The sequence below is a fragment of the Rhea pennata genome, chromosome 5 (assembly GCF_028389875.1).
Source record: "Rhea pennata isolate bPtePen1 chromosome 5, bPtePen1.pri, whole genome shotgun sequence".
Taxonomy (NCBI): Eukaryota; Metazoa; Chordata; class Aves; order Rheiformes; family Rheidae; genus Rhea; species Rhea pennata.
Window position 1 is genome coordinate 67,298,941 of NC_084667.1, and position 20,222 is coordinate 67,319,162.

At 46.7% G+C, this 20,222-nt stretch overlaps 1 protein-coding gene across 2 annotated transcripts; it reads left to right on the forward strand.

Annotated features, from left to right (window-relative positions):
• The first annotated feature begins 790 nt into the window (after positions 1-790).
• Positions 791-19,390, forward strand: CDKL1 (cyclin dependent kinase like 1). Of its 2 annotated transcripts, none has more exons than XM_062577780.1 (9): positions 791-963; positions 6,095-6,216; positions 9,709-9,781; positions 11,138-11,228; positions 12,008-12,208; positions 15,057-15,139; positions 16,033-16,089; positions 16,957-17,112; positions 18,329-19,390. In XM_062577780.1, the coding sequence occupies exons 1-9, from the start codon at positions 796-798 to the stop codon at positions 18,434-18,436; spliced, it is 1,059 nt and encodes a 352-aa protein (XP_062433764.1). In that variant the 5' UTR covers positions 791-795; the 3' UTR covers positions 18,437-19,390. The 2 variants fall into 2 exon arrangements, with proteins under 2 accessions (XP_062433764.1, XP_062433765.1); XM_062577781.1 differs by having other exon boundaries at positions 18,335-19,390.
• Positions 19,391-20,222: the final 832 nt, after the last annotated feature.

The following is a 20,222-nucleotide window of genomic DNA, read 5'->3' on the forward strand; positions in this document are numbered from 1 at the left end:
CGGGCGCTTCCGCGGCGAGTCCTGACCGATCCAGGGAGGTCGCAGCAGGACAGCTGTGCCAAGGGACACATTTGCCATAGAAATGAAAGGGTGAAGGGTGTCCGTAAAATGCACAGCAGACGGAACCGAAAGGAGACAGCCTGTGTGACATCTAAAACTTGAAGGGAATCTGCATCCCTGAGGGATGTTGCTTGGGGAAAATAAATAAATAAGCAGCCTGATCTTTTGCCCTGAGTAGAAATCAGAAGATGCCTCGGACGGGGACTGGGGACGCGGACGTACGATGACCTTATCCCAAAACGCTGCGTGGCGTAGGGCGGCCGCACCGATCCGCGCTCCTCCGGATCTGCTGGAAGCGATTACCACCTCGGAAGGCCGCCTTCATCACGGTACGGGGAAGCGAATAAGCGGCCGCGGACACAAACAGGTGCGTGAGGAAAGATCGCGCTAGGGTGACGGGTGGGACGGCTCGCTGACCCCGGGAGGGAGTCGCTGCTGGCAAAGGAGCGGGGAGGAAGCGCTGCCCTCCTCCTCCTTCTCCTCCTCCTCCTCCTCCTCCTCGGAGCCCGGCGGGGCGCCATGGAAACCCGGGGGCGCGGGCGCGACGCGAGCAGGGGCGAGGACACAAAATGGCGCCGCGCCAGCAGCGCCGCGGCCGCCGGCGGCTCCTCGGCCGCGGGGCGGCGGCGCTGCCCGGCCGGGGGGGACCCCGCGGAGCCGGGGCGAGGCGGGGCCGGGGGGGCGGCGGAGGCGCGGGGCAGCCGCGCAGCTGAGGCGGCGCGGGGGAGCCGCGCCATGGAGCGGTACGAGAAGCTGGGCAAGGTCGGGGAGGGCTCCTACGGCGTCGTCTTCAAGTGCCGCAACAAGGACACGGGCCAGGTCGTGGCCATCAAGAAGTTCCTGGAGTCCGAGGAGGACCCGGCGATCAGGAAGATCGCCCTGCGGGAGATCCGCATGCTGAAGGTGCTGCGCCGGCGCCCCGCGAGGGACGAGCGCGGGGAAGGGGCGCGAGGGACCCCGCGAAGGGAAGGGGGCCGAGGGCGCCGCGCAGGGAGCGGGCGTGAGGCGGCGGCGCGAGGCAGCGGGACCCGCCGCCGCCCGCGGAGGGTCCGCCGTGAGCTGGGAGAGCCTGGGCGAGGCGGGAGAAGCCCAGGAGAAGGAGGACGACGGATGGGGACTCGGAGCCTCGAGCCTCCAGAGCCGGGCGGTGTAGCCGTAGCTTCGTGTCCGGCACGGATTTTCCCCCACTTTTCCGTGGAGCGCTTCTCTAACCTCCCGGCGGCCCCGTGTACGCTCTCCGTCGCCGCAGCGTCCTGCGGCAGGGAGTCCCACGGCTGTGTGACAACAAATACGTCTTTTTATTTGTTATAAACTTGCTGCTGGGTGACGCCACGCGGTGCCCCCGGGCATGTGGCAGGGGAAATGGGAAGAGTTGTTCCCTTTGCACATCCTCCGGATGATCCGGGATTTTAGAGACCTCTGTTACCTCCCCATCTTCAGTTATCTCTCCTTTTTTCTTTTTTTTTTTCTCTGTGAAAGAGTCACAGCTTTAAACGCTTTAAACTGATTAAAGGCCAGTATTTACAATAGGTGGGGACACTGTAAACTTTAATGATTTCCAGTGAAAAGGCCTGTTTGCAAGAGACATGCACCTCAAACGGACACAATCCACTTTTAGGCAGTCAAGAATTTAGGATTTTGGAGTTAACAAAGCCCTGCAGAAATCTGCAGAGAAAGATGTTCCCTTTTATTTAAACCTCCTTTCCCAGAATTCGCAGTCCCTCGGTCCCTGATTTCTGGGCGATGTTGTGCCCAGGCGCCGCTGCGTTTGGGGTCTGTGCTGCAGCAGGTGGTTCCTTGCGCTCCATGTGCGTTTCCATTTGCTTGCTGGCAACCTGTTCCCAGATTTGCAGTTAACTGAATGTTTTCAGCAGGTTATGATGTTACTGAAACTTGTTTTGGTCTAAAACTCCTTTTTGCTTTTGCCTTGCCTTTTATTGAGCATTTATATGTAAGTAAATTGTGTAAATGTTATTGTCAAAAGAATATGAGGGCCCGATCCCTCACCTGCTGCAGAGAAAGGCAAAATAAGCATTGATTTCATGGTTGAGATCCCAGAAGAGCCATCATATAGGAAAAAAAACACATACTTGTTTTTTTGACAGATTTTGGGGGAGAAGGTAGGTAGGTTTTTGTCCTATCTAAAGCAAACAGAAGACGTTTAGCTGTGTCTTTTAAGTCAACAAAGATGACTTAAAATCATGCTTGAGATGCATTAAGAATTAAATGATTATTAAAGATTTGAAAAGGAAAATAACCATTGCAGAAGACGCTTGTAATGAAGATGGTAAATGCATCATCTTTAAGGCCAAAAAGCCCGCACGACTGTGGCTGACCACGGCAAGATCAGTGCTGGGGCGGTGTTGATTTTAGCAAGTGGAGACCTGCTTGACTATCTTTTCAACTTTTTCTGGGTAAATAGTAACAGTTTGTTTGTTTGTTTGTCCAGGTTGTTTCCTGCCTTAGGCAACAAGTAAGCGTTTGTAAAAGATTTAGTGAGATTGTGTTTCATCAGTAGAAAATGTAGGGCCTGATAATTTATTATTCTGCCAAGTAAATACCTTGTAGACAAAGGGCTCTGTGGCCAGGAGCCATGGAAGCAGGGTGGGAGATGCGGAGCGGTGAAATGCCAGCACCCCATTTGATCCGGATTCCCTAGGAGGGTCTGGAAAGCTGTGAAAACAGAGTTAGTCTTGGTGTAAACCCCTCAGTGACGGTGGAAACCTGAGGCCTGCTGTTTTCAGCAGGGTGAATTTTAAATGCCGCAGGCATAGTGTGGTACAGAGAACCTCGGTTCACGAAACCGTCTGTGGTGGCACCTGCAGCATCCTGCAGTGGCAAGTTCCACCGGTTAGTAATGTGTAGTGAGAAAAAGACGCTTTTTGGTTGTCTTAGACCTGCTGCTAAATAAGGTCATGTGAGATCCTCTAGTTCATGTATTGGGAGAGAGTGAAGAATCGATTCTTGCTCGCCTTCCCTTATCGCTTGGGATCTCGCATTCTTCTCTCAGGTCCCAGGCACTAGTTTTCAGGATGGGGAGAAGCGAAGCTCGTATGGAGATTTACATAGTTCTTTGCTCCAAGATTGCAAAGAAGATGGGAGAAAAATTCAATGCTGTGCTCATAAATGACATGGAAAATAGACCTGCTCCCTGTCACCTGAGCGTGGGAGTCTTTGTAGTTACAGGGTAAAGCCCATACAGCCCATCTGGTGTGCCTGCAGAAGGAGATGCAAAGCCTCGTCACCCAGGCTGAGGACAGGGAGGAGAAGGCCACCCTGGTGCTGCCAGCAAGCGGCAAATGGCAGCATTGATAGCCTTGGAAATGCTGCCCTGCCAGGCAGGGACGCTAGGGCCACTGCAGAGTTACGGCAGCTTTGTGTGCATGGCTGTGCACAAGAGCCACAGCCTCGGTGAACCGACTGCCTGGAGGGCCCCGGGCGCAGAGGCTGGCCGTGAGCCCTGTGTCTCCCAGGCACAGCCTGTTCCACCCTTCACCCTCAGAGGTTTTCCAGAGATCTCCTATTACTGCTAGGCTTTCTTCTCGCCTTACATCAGTGGGCAATTACTTCGTCGTCACCTATCTGTGAAAGGGGGATCTGAGTGCTGCAGAGGTTGTCTCTGCTGCCTCCTTCCTGCTGGCAGGCTCAGCAGTGCCCAGCATTTTGTCCGTGCGCTGGCAGGGAGAGCTGCCGAGAAGGACGGGGGAATCGGCCCCTTGTTACCCAGGGTACCCGCTGGCAGCACAGCTTGCTCTCGGGTGTCTGTGCGTTACCAGTGATCCCTGAGAACATTATACACCAGCGCACATTGGGCATGGAAAAGGGAGGAACCGCTTCATGCAGTTTCGTGAGGAGCTGCTGGAAGGGTGAGGGAAAGGGCCCTATCAGCAGCTTCCTGACTTTCTTGGTGGAGTCTGAACTGGTAGACTGGACTTTGTGTAGTGCTGCACATGGCAAGTAGGTGCTTTGCTCCATGTGTGTATGTTTAATATGTGGTAAGTTGTGTGGTGCAGACACAAATCCTGTGTGATTGAAAGTTGAGAGAGAGATACAGCTTGTTTGGATAGTAATAGTCACTGTGATTTAAGAGATGGGGCAGTGGCAGTCAAATCTTACATGGTCTTTCTTGTACATACATGGATTTCCATTTCAGAAACTGCAGGGGAATCTTTTCCCTACTAGTACTCCACTCTGGATCTCTACTTTACTGTATAGCAGCTTCTCAGGCAGACTGCTCTGACATGCCAGCCCATCGTGGCTTCTGAAGCCCGCTGCAAGTTTACATGCCATTTTTGCCATCTAGGCCTGTGAACCTGGCGGTTCATGGTTTTCTGGGGAGATCTGCAGTCATTGCTGGGATTTTCAGCAGTCTTGCAGGCTGTTCTCTGTATCTGACCATCTCTTGCAAAGTAGGTAGGGAAATGATCAGAAAGGAGACACTGCTAGGCAAATATCAAGCTTTAGAGGGATTACAAGCCTCCTCTGTTGTGGTTAAATATCTTAACTAATAACCCTGCCTTGGTAACTGGGAATGCACAGAGGAAATCTGCCAGTAACACAAGATTGGGAGACATGGCCAGGGCAGAGAAACTTATCCTGAGAGTCAGGCCCTCTAGCACTGTCCAGGGGCCTTGTAGTAGATTGGGAAGTTACTTAGGACAAATACCCATCGTGGGGGAGTGAGGAAGTTGTCAGAAGATCTTATGTTTAGCCTAGGTATGATCCAGATGAGTATGACAAGGCGATCGGATCTTTGATGCTGGCGCATGGTTTACATGGTGTGGGAAGGAGCCCCAGCCCTGCAGAGGGACTGAAGGAATGAGACATGTTTGTGGTAAGAGATGCTGTTTAGAAAGATCAGCTCCTTGCAGCTAGTCAGTGGTTTGCCGGACTGGAATAGCCAGTTAAGTTGTGGATTTCAGCATTTCTTTACCTTGGGATTAACAACGAGCTTTCCCTAGCAGCTGCATTCCCTAGTTAAGGGTCCTTACAGTTTTCTCCAGGCTTGACCTGCTCCGTTACCTTCTCCTTTGCAGGCTTTTCCAGATTGCTCAGAAGCACATTAGAAGATGGCATTAGTGTAACTCCTAGGCAATGCCCTTTCCAGTCTCCTTGCTCAGAAATGTGTTTGTTCTAAAGCCTCAGTCAGGCAAGGCTCTCATGGATACAAGTCCCTGCAAGCACAGGGGATGGTGACATTAGTCATCTGAAAAAAAAAGGAAAAAAAAAGACAGTGTTCCTGAGTTGTGTCTGGCTTTTCTTTGTTTCCTTTTTTTCCTTTGTTTTTTCCTTTGTTTTTTACTGTATTGTATCCCTTGGTTAAAGATGCTCTCCAAGTCCTCCCATAAAATGTAGAGAAAAGAGTAAAAAATTAGAAACTCCAGTAACTTCCATCCTCACCTCTTGCAGGGTATGTCCAAAACCCAGCTGTGCTTGGGCCCTACGAATGGTAAGAATTTGTCTGAGGTCCCCAGGAGCGGAAGCCCTGGTATGAGCTTGTGAAGTGGTTTGAGAGGAAGAAGAGGAAGCGACAATAAAAATTTTCCTAAATAACCCCTCCACATTCCAACGATGAGCTGGTGGAGCTGAAACTGCATGCTTTACTTGTGCTCATCCAACATCGGTTTCCCCTGTGTGTGTTCAGCTGTTAGTGGCTCTTGCAGTGTGCGATTTCCCAAGCTGTTCTCCAGGGAGAGCTGGTTTTCATTGTGGTGCAGTCAAAGGCTGGATTCGTACAGCAAAAGGCGCTGCCGGAATAGCTGTGGGCACCGCAATGAATTCTTTATCTATGAGCATCTTTTCTAAGAGGCACTTGCTGAAGCCAAGCTGACTTGTGGCCCACCATCAGTTCCTAAAATAACTACTACCACAGGCTGGGCTGTAGCTGAGCTGCTGCTTCGCATTGTGCTGTGTTCGTAGAAAAGGTTTCCGCTCTATTAAATGAGACCCTTGTGGATAAAAGCGCTGTATCCCCCTCCCCTCCCCTGTACCCCCCAATGCAGTAACTAACCAGTCCATCCATTGTGTGTTACAGCAACTGAAACACCCCAACCTGGTCAATCTGCTGGAAGTGTTCAGGAGGAAGCGAAAGCTGCACCTGGTCTTTGAATACTGCGACCACACAGTTCTCCATGAGCTGGACAGGCACCCGCAGGGGTGAGTGGCCTGTGTCTCACTGGGAGCTTTTGAGAAAAGGAGTTGTGGAGTGTCGGTGGGAACCTCTTGCTGCTCTGCAGAGTTTTCAGAGGAATCTCATTAAAAGCAAGCGAGGTGTCTCAGGACTCGCTCTGTTACTCTTGTTTAGCAATGACATCCAAAAGAATTGCCTAAGAGGCTGCGTGTGCTCCTGCGTGGTGCTGCTCCCCAAAGAGATTGGAGCACTGAGCCTGAGCATTTGGGTGATCTTTGCCTGGCTTGAAAGGAGCAAACCCAAAGGGCTTTAGAGGACCTTATGTCCAACGGCAAAGAGCGTAAGGCTGCTTGGAAGGGCAAGTGGCCTGGGGGCATGCAGCCCTGCTTCCTGCTGCCCCTCGGGTGTGTTGCCAATCACTGTGGCAGGGTCACACCGTGGACGGCGGATTGGCAGACGGGGGAGGTTGGTCTGGTTTCCAGCTGACGCCTGTCCTGTGCTCACTGCAGAGCCTGCCTTTTTGGCAGCTTCTGGGTGCGCTCCCTTAAGGGAGGGGAATCATCGCATGGGGCTGGTTTGGACCTTCATAGCATTTTGTAAGGGAGAAGAAGCAACAGAGCCCCATCACACAGGCTGTCACCCAGCCCAATGCAGAGCACTAGAAGCAGCTTTGTAGGCCTGGTTTGGCATTCAGATGTAGTTCTGACTGTTAGAAGGCTGTTCTGTTCCCTTCTGCAATGCTCTGACCTTGTGTTTAGAGCCAGGCTGAGGGCTGGGCTGGATGAGGCTTTGCTGCTGGAGTTCTGATGCTCTTTGTGACCATGTTCTCTTTAGACAAATTAAAAGGAAAGGGCTGGATGGGTAAAGGTCAGCTCTGCATGCAGCAGTAAAGGTTTAGGTTTGATAGCGTGAAAACTTCTGAGCAATTGGGGCATTTTAAATCCTGACTGGAGCTAGCTGGAAAGAATGGGGAATCTTTTACTGGCAAATTTTAAGCAAACATCTCTTATGAAAGGGCTAGGCGTGTGGATAGGGAGATGGACCAGGCAGTCCCTAAAGTCTCTTTCTTACTCTGTGCTTGTAAGATGATAATGCTTTAAGAACCTCAATAACAGCTCCAGAGAGCAACAATCTCTTGCTCAGTGTATTATTTTCAGTTTTGTTTCCTGGTGTCTCAGCACTCGCCTTTGCTTGGGTCTGTCAGACTCTTGCTCTGGCATCCTGCATTACATCACTGCATGCCATATCCTTACATGGGACTTTTCTGAGCAGGAATATGCACAGAGCCAGTGTTGTAAACACAAAGTGATCATGCCTCCGGGATCTGCTGGCTGTATGGAGAAGAAATAGCATCTCTGCAATGCTCCCCAGCAGCGCTGATGTCAGGACATCAAGCAGTTCTGAGTGAAGGCCCAGTTCTTTACATTCCACCTGTACAAGATTTCTGGCAAGAAAGAGAGGATGTGTCTGGGACAGCCTGGAAACGCGTCATCCTTGGTTCTTGCAGTTTTGCTATTGCTTCCAAACTGAAGTCACTAGGCCCAGTGAGTGGGATGTGTGAACTCTTCTGATCTTGATGCCAGGGTGATCAAGCACCCAAAACTTACACAAACTGTGTGCTGATATGCCTGGCGCGGTCCATGTGGCAGAGTAGTGACTTCTAACCGCTGGCATGCTGCTGCACTAAGGAGTGTGTGTTGGCTAGCTGGGGCTACCAGACTAAGCACTATGCCTGCACCTCCAGGGACAATCCCAGTGAACTCCCAGAAGAAGGTCAGAGATCCTCCCCTTTAAATAGGCATTTGCACAAAGTGTGAGCTATATGAGCAGAAGGAAAGCATTCTCCAGGGCAGGATTTGTTTTTTTGACACGTTATAAATGATACTCCCACTACATATATCATCCCTAATTATTCACAGTGACTTGGTGCCATGGAAATGCTCAGTATAAGTTCATAGATCATTTTATGGTCCTTGGAGCTAAATGAATTGCATGTGGGAGTCTAATTAGGGATTGAGTAAACAAGAGCCTGTTACTCTTTCTCCCTCATGTACAGCTCTAGAAGGAGAATGGAATACGCTGATAGCATGTTTCTTTGTGAGCTAGTGAGCAACTTCCACCTCAGAGCAGTTTGAGACTGTTCACCTGGAACTGAGACAGGTTGAATAACCCCTCCTTGGGGAAAAGGTTCACGTTTGCTTTCCACTCATTCAGAGCAACCTCAATGTGGACAACTAATATCTGGTTGCATACTTTGCTTTTGATCTTTGCTGCTGCAGATGGTCTGGTCTTGTGACCAGGACTAAGACAGGTGGGCACATGCCTCTTGGCACCAGGTTTCCAGGGCATTTGACCAGCTTCATCCCTTTTATCAGGCTGTCAGTGCAGCACTTTCATCATCCTAGAGCATTTCTGCAAACAAACTTGTGTTGTGCCAGCAAGAGTACAAGAGTCTTAAAGAAAAAGCTAGGGCTCTTGCATTTTGTTTTGTTTTGTTTTCTTTACAATGGATCAAAAGGTTTGAAGCATTAAACAAATGAAACAAAATTGGATTTGAGCTTGAAAATGCCAAGAATGTCACCTCTGCCTTTCCTGTGATTGTTGAAGACCTTTACAAATGGGCAAAGACCTTTAGGAACTGTTGCGCAGTAACTGAGGGGGAGAGGAGGCTGGATCTTTAACAGAGATTTCTTTCTCTGAAGTGTTTGCCAGCCAGCGAAGGGAGAGGAGATGCAAACCAAAGCAGGGCTTTAGACTGCTGTAGGAACATCCTTTCCCTTCCCATGTAGTCACCTTTCCGCTCTGGACAACAAATGACAGGACAGTCAGAGCCCCACCTATACTGCAAGTACTCTACTACCTCCAGGTCTCTGAGCAGATGTAGAGGGCCATAGCCTATTGGGATCTCAGGAGGATTAATGGTGCAAGGAAATGGAGATGTTAAGCACAGCCACAAGGCAGGAGTTGACACGGACTCGCATGTGTTGGTGTGTTGCCACCAATTAGTAGACCTCAGGCTGGCTGTGACTGAGTGGTACCAAACCCTGCCATGCTCTCAGCAGTCATAAATCCTCATATTTGGTTGTGTTAACTTTGATTGCATTTCAGTGGTGCTGGAAGCTGAAGCTTCTGGGATGCTTGGAGAGTAATCTTGTAGGAGAGCTTTGCATTTTCCAAAGGGCTCTGTAGAGGTGCAGGTACAGAGCTCGGCTGCAGCTTGTGAACAAGGAAAAGCCACAACCAACCTCTGTTAGCAGCAGCCTGGTGTGTCTTTTCCCTGTTTCCCTGCAATGGGCAAGCAGTAAACTGAGGATTATTGTGTTTCTTGTAACCTGTTTATAGCAAGGAAAGGCTGCTAGGGTTCGTTTTGTGGGTCTTGGCTGACTTGCTCCCTGTTTTGCTCAGAGACCCCTCTATGATCTTCTGGCACTCAAAGGCAGCCTCCTCCTCCTCCTTTCTTTTGTAATAATAAAGTTACTTTGACTGACTAAAATGAAAATGTCTTTTTTTTAAAACAGCGTGCCAGAGCATCTCGTGAAGAGCATAACCTGGCAGACTCTCCAAGCTGTAAACTTCTGCCATAAACATAACGTAAGTCCTCTAAATAGCACTGAAGAGTGCTGCAACATGGCTTTGAAAGAGATGCAGATTCTGTTGCTGTTTTCCCAGTTACACAGCTTTCATGGGAAGAAGTCAGATGAAATTTCTCATTTTTAATAGAAAATACATATCTGAACTGTTAGCATGTGTCTGCAGTAGCTGTATCTATCATGCAAGTCTCCTGGGTTTGCTGCCAAGGAATGATTTACACTAATGACTATAGGTCAGCTTCCAGACTGAACCGGAGTATATCTTTTTATGTTCTCTGTCATCCATCACAGCTGAAGTTGCAGAAAACTGGTATCACATCTGATCAAGAAAGAGCTGAGCGAGCTCCTGCTGATGTCACAGAAAGTCCTTCTGTTGACAGTCAGGCATTGAGTCAGGTCACTGGTTAAAACTTTGCAAAACTTAAGTGCACTAAAACAAATCTTACAACCTCCTATGCTTTCTAGAGGGAGGTGTGAGCTCTGTGCATGGCAAAAAAAAATGTGTAGAAAGCTATGGGAACGCTTTAAGAAGCAGGGAAGGAAAGGAGCATTTGGAAGAAGTTCTTTAGGCAATTTTAACTGTGATGCTTTGTTTTTGTTTATGAGCCAAGGCTTGAGATTTAAGAGGCAGGCAGCAGATCGCTTTGGAATGGATGTTTCATCTTTGCTGGAAGAATTATGTGTGCCTGAGCCACAGGAACTTGGCCGTAGGTCTGTCCTGCTTCCAGCATTTGTTGTTTTGTTTCTTTTTTTCTGTTCCCCTTCTCAGTCTGAAAGATTTAATGGGAGTTTTAAAGCTGAAGGGACAATTAGATGTTGTAGTCTGACCTGCTGTAGATCACAGGTAATGGGGTTTTATGCAGCTGCCCTTTTCTAGGACTTAGTGACTTTGGTTAACAAGCAGCATTTCAGTCCTTAGCAGAAGATACAATAATTTACCACCAACTCAGCCAGGAAAGTCCAGGGTGTTCACAGGATCTTAGGCAATGGCAGGACAGGAATGACGTAAGCTGGACCTTGGGGATCTCAGTAGAGCACACCTTCCACATAAAGGCAAAAGAAATTAAGGTCTCTGATGGTTTGATCAACAGAAACTCTTTGTCAGGCCCAGATTTAATGCTGAAGTCTCCACAGTGTCTCATTTCAAAGGTGGGTTATAGGCAAAGTAGCTGTGATGCCCAGCAGGACATGGCTTTAGCTGCTGTAAGAAATCCTTTCATCTTCTCTTCCAGCAGCAGTGATTGCCTGGTGAAGATTCATGGCACAATTTTCAAGGGGTATATGGCTGTATTAAGAGGTGGTTTATCAAGGGACCAGGTTAAATACTTGCTTTTAACCTTGTTTTTCCTATTTCCAGTGCATCCACAGGGATGTAAAGCCAGAAAATATCCTGATAACAAAGCACTCGGTCATCAAACTTTGTGACTTTGGATTTGCTCGCATACTGAGTGAGTGCTGACTAGCTACTTACATGGATTGTTGCACATGAAAGTTCAAATGAAGTGTAGGAGGAGGCTCTCAAGTCCCAATAAATACTCGCTTGTCTTTGTGTGATGCATGTGTAAATCATCCTGTTTAAGGGCTGGCTTGTTTCCACAGAGAAGCTCTGCTAAAGGCTTTGGAGGTGCCAGGGCAGAGATCTTCAAACCAGCTTAAAGGGACCTAACTTGGACACTGAGGCCAATTCCCTCTGTAAACGAACTGCTTCTGAGCACTCTGCTGCGGCAGCTAAATTGCTGGTGGTGCCAGAGCAGGTAGATGCAGGTTGGCTTGGGTATCTCCTCACTGCCCTGCAGTCACTTACGTAATGCTGGAGCCACAGCAGGAGCTCCCTGGCAGGAGGGACCCCTTTGGCAGAAGGCACCGTCTCTGCAAACAACAGCTTCACATTTTCCATCATTGTAAACCCCTTAAATTTCCCTTTAGCTCTTGTTCAGACAAGTCACATGAGGTTTGAGAATCAATGCTGGCTGACGCAGGGTCCCACTGCAGCACTCTGCATATTTTCATTTCAAGAAAAACACGGTTTTGATTTTTGCCAGATCATAAGTGTTTCCAAAGTTGGGTTCTGCTAGTGGCCAGTGACTCATCCTGTTCCTGTAGCTATTGCCTGCCCAGGAGGTGCTGTTGTTGCTATCCCAGCATGTGTAAAGACTGATGGCAGCTCTTCTGCATCGTTCTGATTCCATATTCCTGTTTGTTTCTCTCCTTCCTGGCCCCAACCTAGCTGGGCCGAGTGATTATTACACAGACTATGTGGCTACCAGATGGTACCGCTCTCCAGAGTTACTCGTGGGAGATACCCAGTATGGACCTCCTGTGGATGTGTGGGCGATAGGCTGTGTCTTTGCAGAGCTGTTGTCCGGGGTGCCCCTGTGGCCTGGCAAATCTGACGTAGACCAGCTGTACCTCATCCGGAGAACCCTGGGTAAGTGTCTGCTCTGCACCGGTCAGGCCTGTCTGTACGCGCTCTGGGTGTGCAGTGAGCCGCCTCTCCCTTACGCGGGCTGGAATGCAGCACACGGTCGTGTTACCCTGTCGCTTCTGAAACCAGACCTCATCTCCTCTAAGCTACATTTGATACTGTTGTCAGTGCAGTGGTTGGGCTTTGGGGCCTGAAAGATATATTTCTGTAACTGAGGAAATACTGACTGTACAGAGAGACTGCAGAGAGCTTCCCAGCTGCCTGTATCCGAGCGCCCTGCCTGGGGACTGACAACAGAGAATTAGCTCTCAGAGAATGGAGAAGGTGGAATTCCTCTTCGTGTCCAGTACTCCTGGGGGCCAAGGGGAGAACAGCACCTCTCTGGTGACACTGGATGTTCCTGATTCCTTTGGTGGGACTAGAGCTTACCGAGGTGGAGTCTCCTCTGTGGTGGGAGCTGGGAGTAGCCAGGAAGAGCTCCTTTCAGCAGGAGGTGAATTTACATAGTGGATTTCTACCTGTAGTAGCTGTTGGCTTTATTCAAGGAGTTACTGTCTGTAAGTGGGAGCTGGGTTTTCCCAGCAGGTCTTGTATGTGCATATCTTTTAGGAGACTGTGTAGTTGGAGTAACAGATGGTGCTTAGTTTCTTTGCAGGATTTAGAGAGAAGTTGGCATCCACCTGGGAGGTGACTTCTTCAGAAAAAGATCTGTGGGGTAGAATTGGTTTCATGCTGCAGCAGAAAGGCATGGAGTGGACAAGGCTGTATAAGTAGGGTTATCGCCTGCAAGCTGCCTGAAATGGCCCTTCTGCTCCATTTAGCCTCTGGAAAGCTGGATATGGTCCTGGGCAGTGCAGTTTAAGAAAGATGCGAAGTGTGTTTGGTGACCACTGGAGGCCCTTGTTGGTCCCTTTGACTGCCAGGCCTGGGGGGAGCACAGAAACACCGGCCTGGCCAGGCTGGGGGGGGGGGTGGATGCGACAGCTCTTGCAGAAGGGGGTGACAAGAGCAATTGGTGAGTCCAGCACAGATAGAAGAATGTGCCTGATTTAGAAAGGGCCAAAGACATTTTGGTAAATGTGTGAAAGACCCAGGGTATTTTTTAGGGTTTGGTATCAAGCAAAGTGGTCCCTGCCTCTGGATAAGGAATAGTTGGATTTAGTTCATCACAGCTTTGGAGGCAGTCTCATAAACATTGCAGGTGTCTATCGATGGCTGTGGACTTGGTAAAGATAGTGTGAACATGAAAAGGTTTGAGTCTCCCACCTGTTTCCCACCTGTTTATTCACCAAGGAATTATAGGAGTCACTATGGATTTGGAACAGAGACTAAGCAATTTAGAAAACTATAAAGGCAACTAATGGCTTTAAACAAATAACCTCTTTAACTAGAACTTAGTTAAACCTTAATTGTTTCATCTTCCAAAATAGATTTGAGCAAATGTTAGTTAGGTTATAATTTATTTTTAATTATAGGGTTTCAGACAGAAGAAATTCCCTTTTAATCCAGGTGATGGACGGAGGCACAGTTTATAGAGCAAAGCTTCTTGCTCAAAGCTGTATAATTTTAGTGGCTTTGTTACTGCAGTGGCCCTTTTGTTATGGATTTGGTTTTAACATTTTGCTTGCTTTGAGCTGCTCTCTTGTAGGCCTCTGAGTTTCAAAAAAGGGCTGTGAAACTGCATTGGAGAAAAGCAACAGCCTGTTCCAGCTCGTGCTGCATTTTAGCCCTTTTCTGTACAGTGTCTTCAGCAGTACACAAAAAGAATTTCCCTCAAAATGAGTTAAATTTTAATAAGGCTGGAACAATTGTGGTTAGCCTGTCTCCTTCCAGTAGTTGGAACAGAAAAGACTGTTTAGGTGGCCAGGCTGCCTCTCAGGAACCCTTTGCCAATGCTGAAACACTGCGCTAGTATGGAGAGTGCAGCTGGCAGAGCCCTGCTCACCCTCCCAGTGAACAAAGCGTGCCAGCAAAGCATGCCCACGCTGCCACGCGGCCACATCCAAAATAAACAGTGGCTCCTGCCAGTTACTCATCAGAGCCTTGGGCTGGTCCATCATGTTGGATGAGAGCAAGAGAGAGAGTTGTTGGTTTTGTCTTGCTAACTGCTTTGGGATGGATGCCTGGCTGAAGCTGGGTGCTGTGGCCTGGTTGGAGTTTCAGATCCTCCTAAGTGTTTGCACAGCACCCTCTAGCTCTGATGCTGAGACACATTTCTGCTCTCACAGTGCAGAACCCACTCTCAGACTCAGCCAACATGCAGTACAGATGCTGGCACAGAGCAAATCTGTCTGTGAAACAAAGTGCTTTTTTTCCACCTCCTTATTTAATGTGACCCATGTTTTTCTACTTCTTTTTGCCTGTGCAAATCTGAATTTGCAGTCCCCATATAATGCAGTGACAGGGTCTAGGCATTTGGGTGAGGAGATGTACAGCAGTATGTATTTTTCAAGGCTTTCACCTATGGTGACCACAGTTCTTGATGGCCATTCTGCTGCACAGCATGGAAACCAAGAAGCTAGGAGTGGAAGGAACACAGTAGCTGGGTATTCGTGCTCCAAAACCTGCTCCCCCCAGCTGAATTTCTGTGAGCTGTGTGGTATAATGCCTGGGCACTTGTGATTGCAGGCCTTGGAGCTGTGTGGCCTTGCCTTTCATTCAACACTTTTACAAGGCTGTGGAATCAATGAAATCTAAGATGATTAGTTCTCACAAATGAATGCTTCATCAGCTTATTTGATGATATTCCATTTGTTTAGAAGTTCTCTCCAATGGCATCAGCCTTGTTGTAGTATAGACTTGTTCAAGAACAGCAAATTAATCTAATTTTGCTTTTTATTCTTGGTCAAAGGGGATCTTATTCCCAGGCACCAGCAAGTATTCAGCACCAACCAGTTCTTCAATGGGGTAAGAATTCCAGACCCAGAGGACATGGTAAGAGCTCCCTCCAGACATACTCCGTTGAGCCTAGCGTTAACCAGCAATGTGTTTGCAGTGTTAAGGAGACATGGTGCTCAGACAGAGAAGTGTTCCTGCTTCTGTTTCCCCAGAATATGCAGACAAAGCTATTCTCACATCCTTTTGTATGCTGTCACATTTAAGGAGTAACTGAGTGAAGCGTAGACCATTTCCATGACTTTAAAACCCTGCTGCAAGCATCTAAGACCCAGTGGTTCTGGCACAGCCAAAATATCCTCTTCTAGCTAGTTACTATTCCGTGTGAAAGAACCTCTGCTCCAAAGGGTTTGTGCTAGTGCAAATGGCAAGCAACAAACATAGATGTTATGTCCTCCACGGAGAATCCTAGAGCCTGATCCCACAAAACCATAAGCATATGTTTAATTTTAAACAGAAGAGTAGTTCCTTTCAGTTTAAAGATTAAGGATATGCCTTTGTAAGCTTGGGAGCTTTGGAACTAGAGCTGAGAAAGCCTCACTAGTTCAGCTGGTCCCATCCTCCACAGTGCAGAATTCTTCCCTACTCAAAAGCTTTGCCCACCCCTCTACTGAGCCCACATCCACTGGAATATATTTTGGAGCTAGGTGAACCCCTCTCGTGACTTTTTGTAACTGATATCCTGTGTAAAAGCAATCAAACAAATCCTTAACTTCTGCTCCTCTCGTTCTGGTGACACAGTAGCCAACCTAACTGTCTACACCAATGCCAAGCAATTCTGCTCTAAGCACACAAAATGACAGGTGCATTTTGTGATGTACAGCTCATGTTTTGTGATGTACAGATCATGTTGCTATGGAAAGCTTTATACCCTGAAAAACTTGTCAATGCAACTGTACTCTTTTTTTTTTTTTTTTTTTTTTTTTTCCCAGGAGCCATTAGAAATGAAATTCCCTAATATTTCATACCCTGCTTTAGCTCTCATGAAGGTAAGCAAACAACAGCTAGTGGAGGAGCTCTGCATTGAGGCTCAGCCAATGACTCTGCTTATCCATCTATTTTGCTTACCCAGGTAGTGGATGGGTAAGATTTGGGTACCAAATGATCAGAGATTCTTAGAAAAACAGAGCTAGAAGGTACCTGGAGAGGACTTTTAATCCACTCCTTTCTTTGAATCACATGCAGCACTATGTGTACCATTTCTAATGAGTGTTTGTCTAATCTTAAGTACCTTTGATAATGGAGAATCTCACAATGAATACTCCAGATCCTCAAAATCCTTGCTGTAAGAAGGGTTTTCCCAAACCTTCTCGTTGCAGTTTGAGACCATCCTTTTTATCCTCTTTACTGTGGAGATGGAAAATAAATTATTCTCTTACTGAGGTGCAGAGACTGGAAACTGTGAGGATGGATACAAATTAGGTACTATTAGCTTTAGGTGGCGTTAGATACCGTTAGCTGCTCTGAGCACTGGAACAACGCAGCTAGTGATACAGAGGATTCCCCTTCTAAGAAAGCTGTTCTAGCTCAAATGAAAGTTATGGGCTTAACTGTTTTTTAATAGTTGATGGTTTGATGATTTACTGCACCATACAATCGTAACTGTCACTCTAGCCTCAATTTCAGTTATTGCTCTGTGTCAGAAATGGGAATTGTTCAGTATTAGCTGCTTAATTAGCCACTTTGCTTTGCAAGCTTCATGCTGACTCTTAAAAGTCAGATTCCTAGAATTCATTAACAAACAAACTAGCACATGTATCTGTGCAGATGATACTTGCTGGCTGTTTTGAGTAGATGGAATTGTGCAGACCTTTTAACAAATTTTCTGTGTGTTCCTTTACTTCATCTTTTCTAAGGGTTGCCTTCATATGGACCCTGCAGAGAGGCAGACGTGTGAGCAGTTACTGCAGCATCCCTACTTTGACAGCATTAGGGAAGCAGGAGATCTGGGGAAAGAACATGAAAAAGCGTCTCGGAAACCAGCCAGGCTGACTCGGAAGCACGTGCCAGGGGTAATATTTTGTAGTAGCTTTTAATATCCCGTGCCTAAGGATGGGAGGTGTTTTCTTGTTGGTTGTTGGTTCCCAATGAGTGGGCTCATGCTGACAATTAAAGGTGAGATAGAGCTATTGCATCAAAATGATCTTAATTTTAGCCCACTAAAAATCCAGGCACCAGCAAGTATTCAGCACCAACCAATTCTTCAGTGGGGTAAGAATTCCTGACCCAGAGGACATGGTAAGAGCTCCCTCCAGACATACTCCGTTGAGCCTAGCGTTAACCAGCAATGTGTTTGCAGTGTTAAGGAGACATGGTGCTCGGACAGAGAAGTGTTCCTGCTTCTGTTTCCCCAGAGAGAAATCCAGGTTAAAGAGTAGCTCAGTACAAACTGAATTCTAGATTGCAGCTATATTGAGTCACTGGGCACATTGAGAGCTATGTGAAAAATCAGGTTTATCTAGGAATCTGCCTTCCTGACAAATCATAGCAGGATAGCTGGCCAAAGTGGACGTACGACCAGTTTAACTTGGAATTCTTTGGGATATTTTAATACTTTTGGATCCCAAACTAGTAAAATGGCAAAAATGCCCAGTTCCATTTGTGACAGATGATAGGATCACACCCATCATTCTGGGAGTGGATGTTAGCCCCTGGGATGTGCACATCTGTGGCTTCAAGCTTGATTACTCCACTTCATTGTACCGAGGGTGGGCAGTTACTGAGTTCCAGCTGTTACACAACAAAGTGGGTGTTTCTGTGACTGAAGCTGCCAAGCAAATATCTCCCTCTCGTTTCAGTCTTTCCAGACTCCAGCCCAAGGCTTCTAGTCCTGCCTTACAATGATAGGCATTCAGGAGTTCTCCTTTCTGCCAGTGATCAAAATTCCCCATGACAGCTATAAAAATGAACTGGTAACATGCAGGGAAATTGGAAGATGGAGAACTGCTGAAGCATATAAATTCTTAGATCAAACTGACTCACCCCCTCCGTATCTGTGACATAGGATGATTTTGCCCTGGACTACTGGAAGAATTACTCTTAATAAGCTATTCTGGTTGCAGTCCAGTTGTAAAGCACAAGTAAGTGCACACCAGATTCATGACTCTTAATTTGAAAAGTGCAGAATTACAGTGTGAGTAGTTTTATAGCTTATATTCCTTTCTGTAAAATGAAATGCATGCTTTATTCTCATTTCAAAGCAATACAGACATATAATTTCTGCTTTAGTTACAGTATCTGCCTCAGTTAACCAGTAGTAATGTTCTACCAGCTTTGGACAGCAAGAAGTACTTCTGCAAAACAAGGAAATCAAACTACCATTTCCCTAACATCTAACTGGATGGCAAAAGAGTAAGAACTATTTATTGTTCAAAGTTCAAGTCATTCAGTTTATAAAAGGAGAGTATGTGGTCGAAAACTAAATCAATATACATTATGATAAATACTAAAGCAGTCTGTAATGTTATGTATTCTGGGCCACTAATGGAATGCAGAGAAAGTGATGCAGAGAAAGAACTCCGTGTTAGTCAGTGTTCTGTGTACAAAGGAAAATACATTTGTTTTGCTTTAATTCATGATTACTGGTTCAGAATTACTGTAAACCAGTGTTTACGGTGTGAATTTAACATCTTTTATCTATTGCTTATATTTGACTTGGCAGCAGAACTGCTGCTATGCCAAATAAATTAGTCTGAGATTCTTGCAGTGTCAGAACAGTAATATTGTTTTAGACTGTATTGTACAGTGCTAAGTAAATGATCCAGCAGGGAACGATAAACCTACTGTTCTACTCCACATGTGAGTAGAAGATAGGTATGTTGTGTTTTTAGAGCCAAGCCTGAAGACAGGCTGCCTAACTGGTCCAGTTATGAACCTGCTGAAATAGCACTGCTTTAAAGATACATCTGTGTTGTGTACTTCATTTCTATAGCACAAGGTATTAAAAGTATTGCAGTGACTTAGACTTGATGGAAGTTTGAACAGGCGTCATTACCAGACAGGGAACATATAGTTAATACAACCTATTGTTTCTTTAGTCTTTTCAGAGTTCTCCTGCTTGTTTCTTCCATGTATTACAAGGTTATTTTTATTTGCTATTTTGGTCAACAGTGAAATCACCTGCCAACAGTGTTACAGAAATTGTTTTCATCAAAAACAATTCATGAAAAATAAATTGTAACATTAGCCAGACACAGGCAGGAATTCTTCCTAAGTATGTGTATTAGAAAGAATCTCGCAGGTTTTGTAATTTCAAGATGTAATATTGTGTTGGTTTTGAATAAAGTAAGTGTAGCTTGTTTTTCCAATTTACTGGACGTCTTTTGGTATCTTCAACACATCACTGTATAAAGTCTTAACACTGGGCAAGGAACATCCTCTTCCTGCTTGAACCTAGACCAAAATTTTTTCCCTTTCCCAGTTTCAGTGGGACAGATACCCTATCTTCACAGAGCATGACTGCATAGCTTTATTTCATATCAAACTTTAATAGGCAGATGCCTGCATTAATATATTTTTATCTTGAACACTGTGTCCTTAGGTAGTTTGTATTACACTCAAAAAACTTTGGGATACCAGTGTTTTCTGTATGGATGAGCAGTCATCTAGTCCTGCATAGCTGCACGGTAACACAGCACCTACGTACGCCCTGTGAACAGTAAAATAGCCTGGGAGTCAGCTCCTGGACCCAGTCCTTTGCAACACAGGCTGGAGGGAATTTTATTTCTTGACACAGCTCCTGCCTGCTCCGTGCTAGGAAATACCATGAAGAATTGGCCCAGGATGCAGCTAGTACAAAATCTTGTCCTTAATGGTGCTTGGCATCATTTACTTCAGAGGACAAGATGACAGTCCAGGCTCTAAGAGAACTTGCTCCCCCACAGATGTAGATACATTCAGTTCACCAGCTCAGTTTTTATGACAAGCTTAGGTTGCTTGTCTGTATTTCAGTCCATTTAAAACAGACAAAGGCTACAGGAGTCAAAGGGTGATGAACGCGGGGGGGGGGGGGGGGGAAGGGGCTATAAGCTATTTTATTAAATCTTCACCCATTGACTGGGCAAGCTCCTCAAAAAGCAAGTGAACAACTCTCATTTAGACAGCATCAACATCATATAATAAA

Coding starts and splice junctions, on each gene's coding strand:
- CDKL1 (XM_062577780.1), top strand. CDS start 796: ATGGAGCGGTACGAGAAGCTGGGCAAGGTCGGGGAGGGCTCCTACGGC. Junction 964..6,094: donor GGGAGATCCGCATGCTGAAG/GTGCTGCGCCGG, acceptor TGTGTGTTACAG/CAACTGAAACACCCCAACCT. Junction 11,229..12,007: donor TGGATTTGCTCGCATACTGA/GTGAGTGCTGAC, acceptor GCCCCAACCTAG/CTGGGCCGAGTGATTATTAC.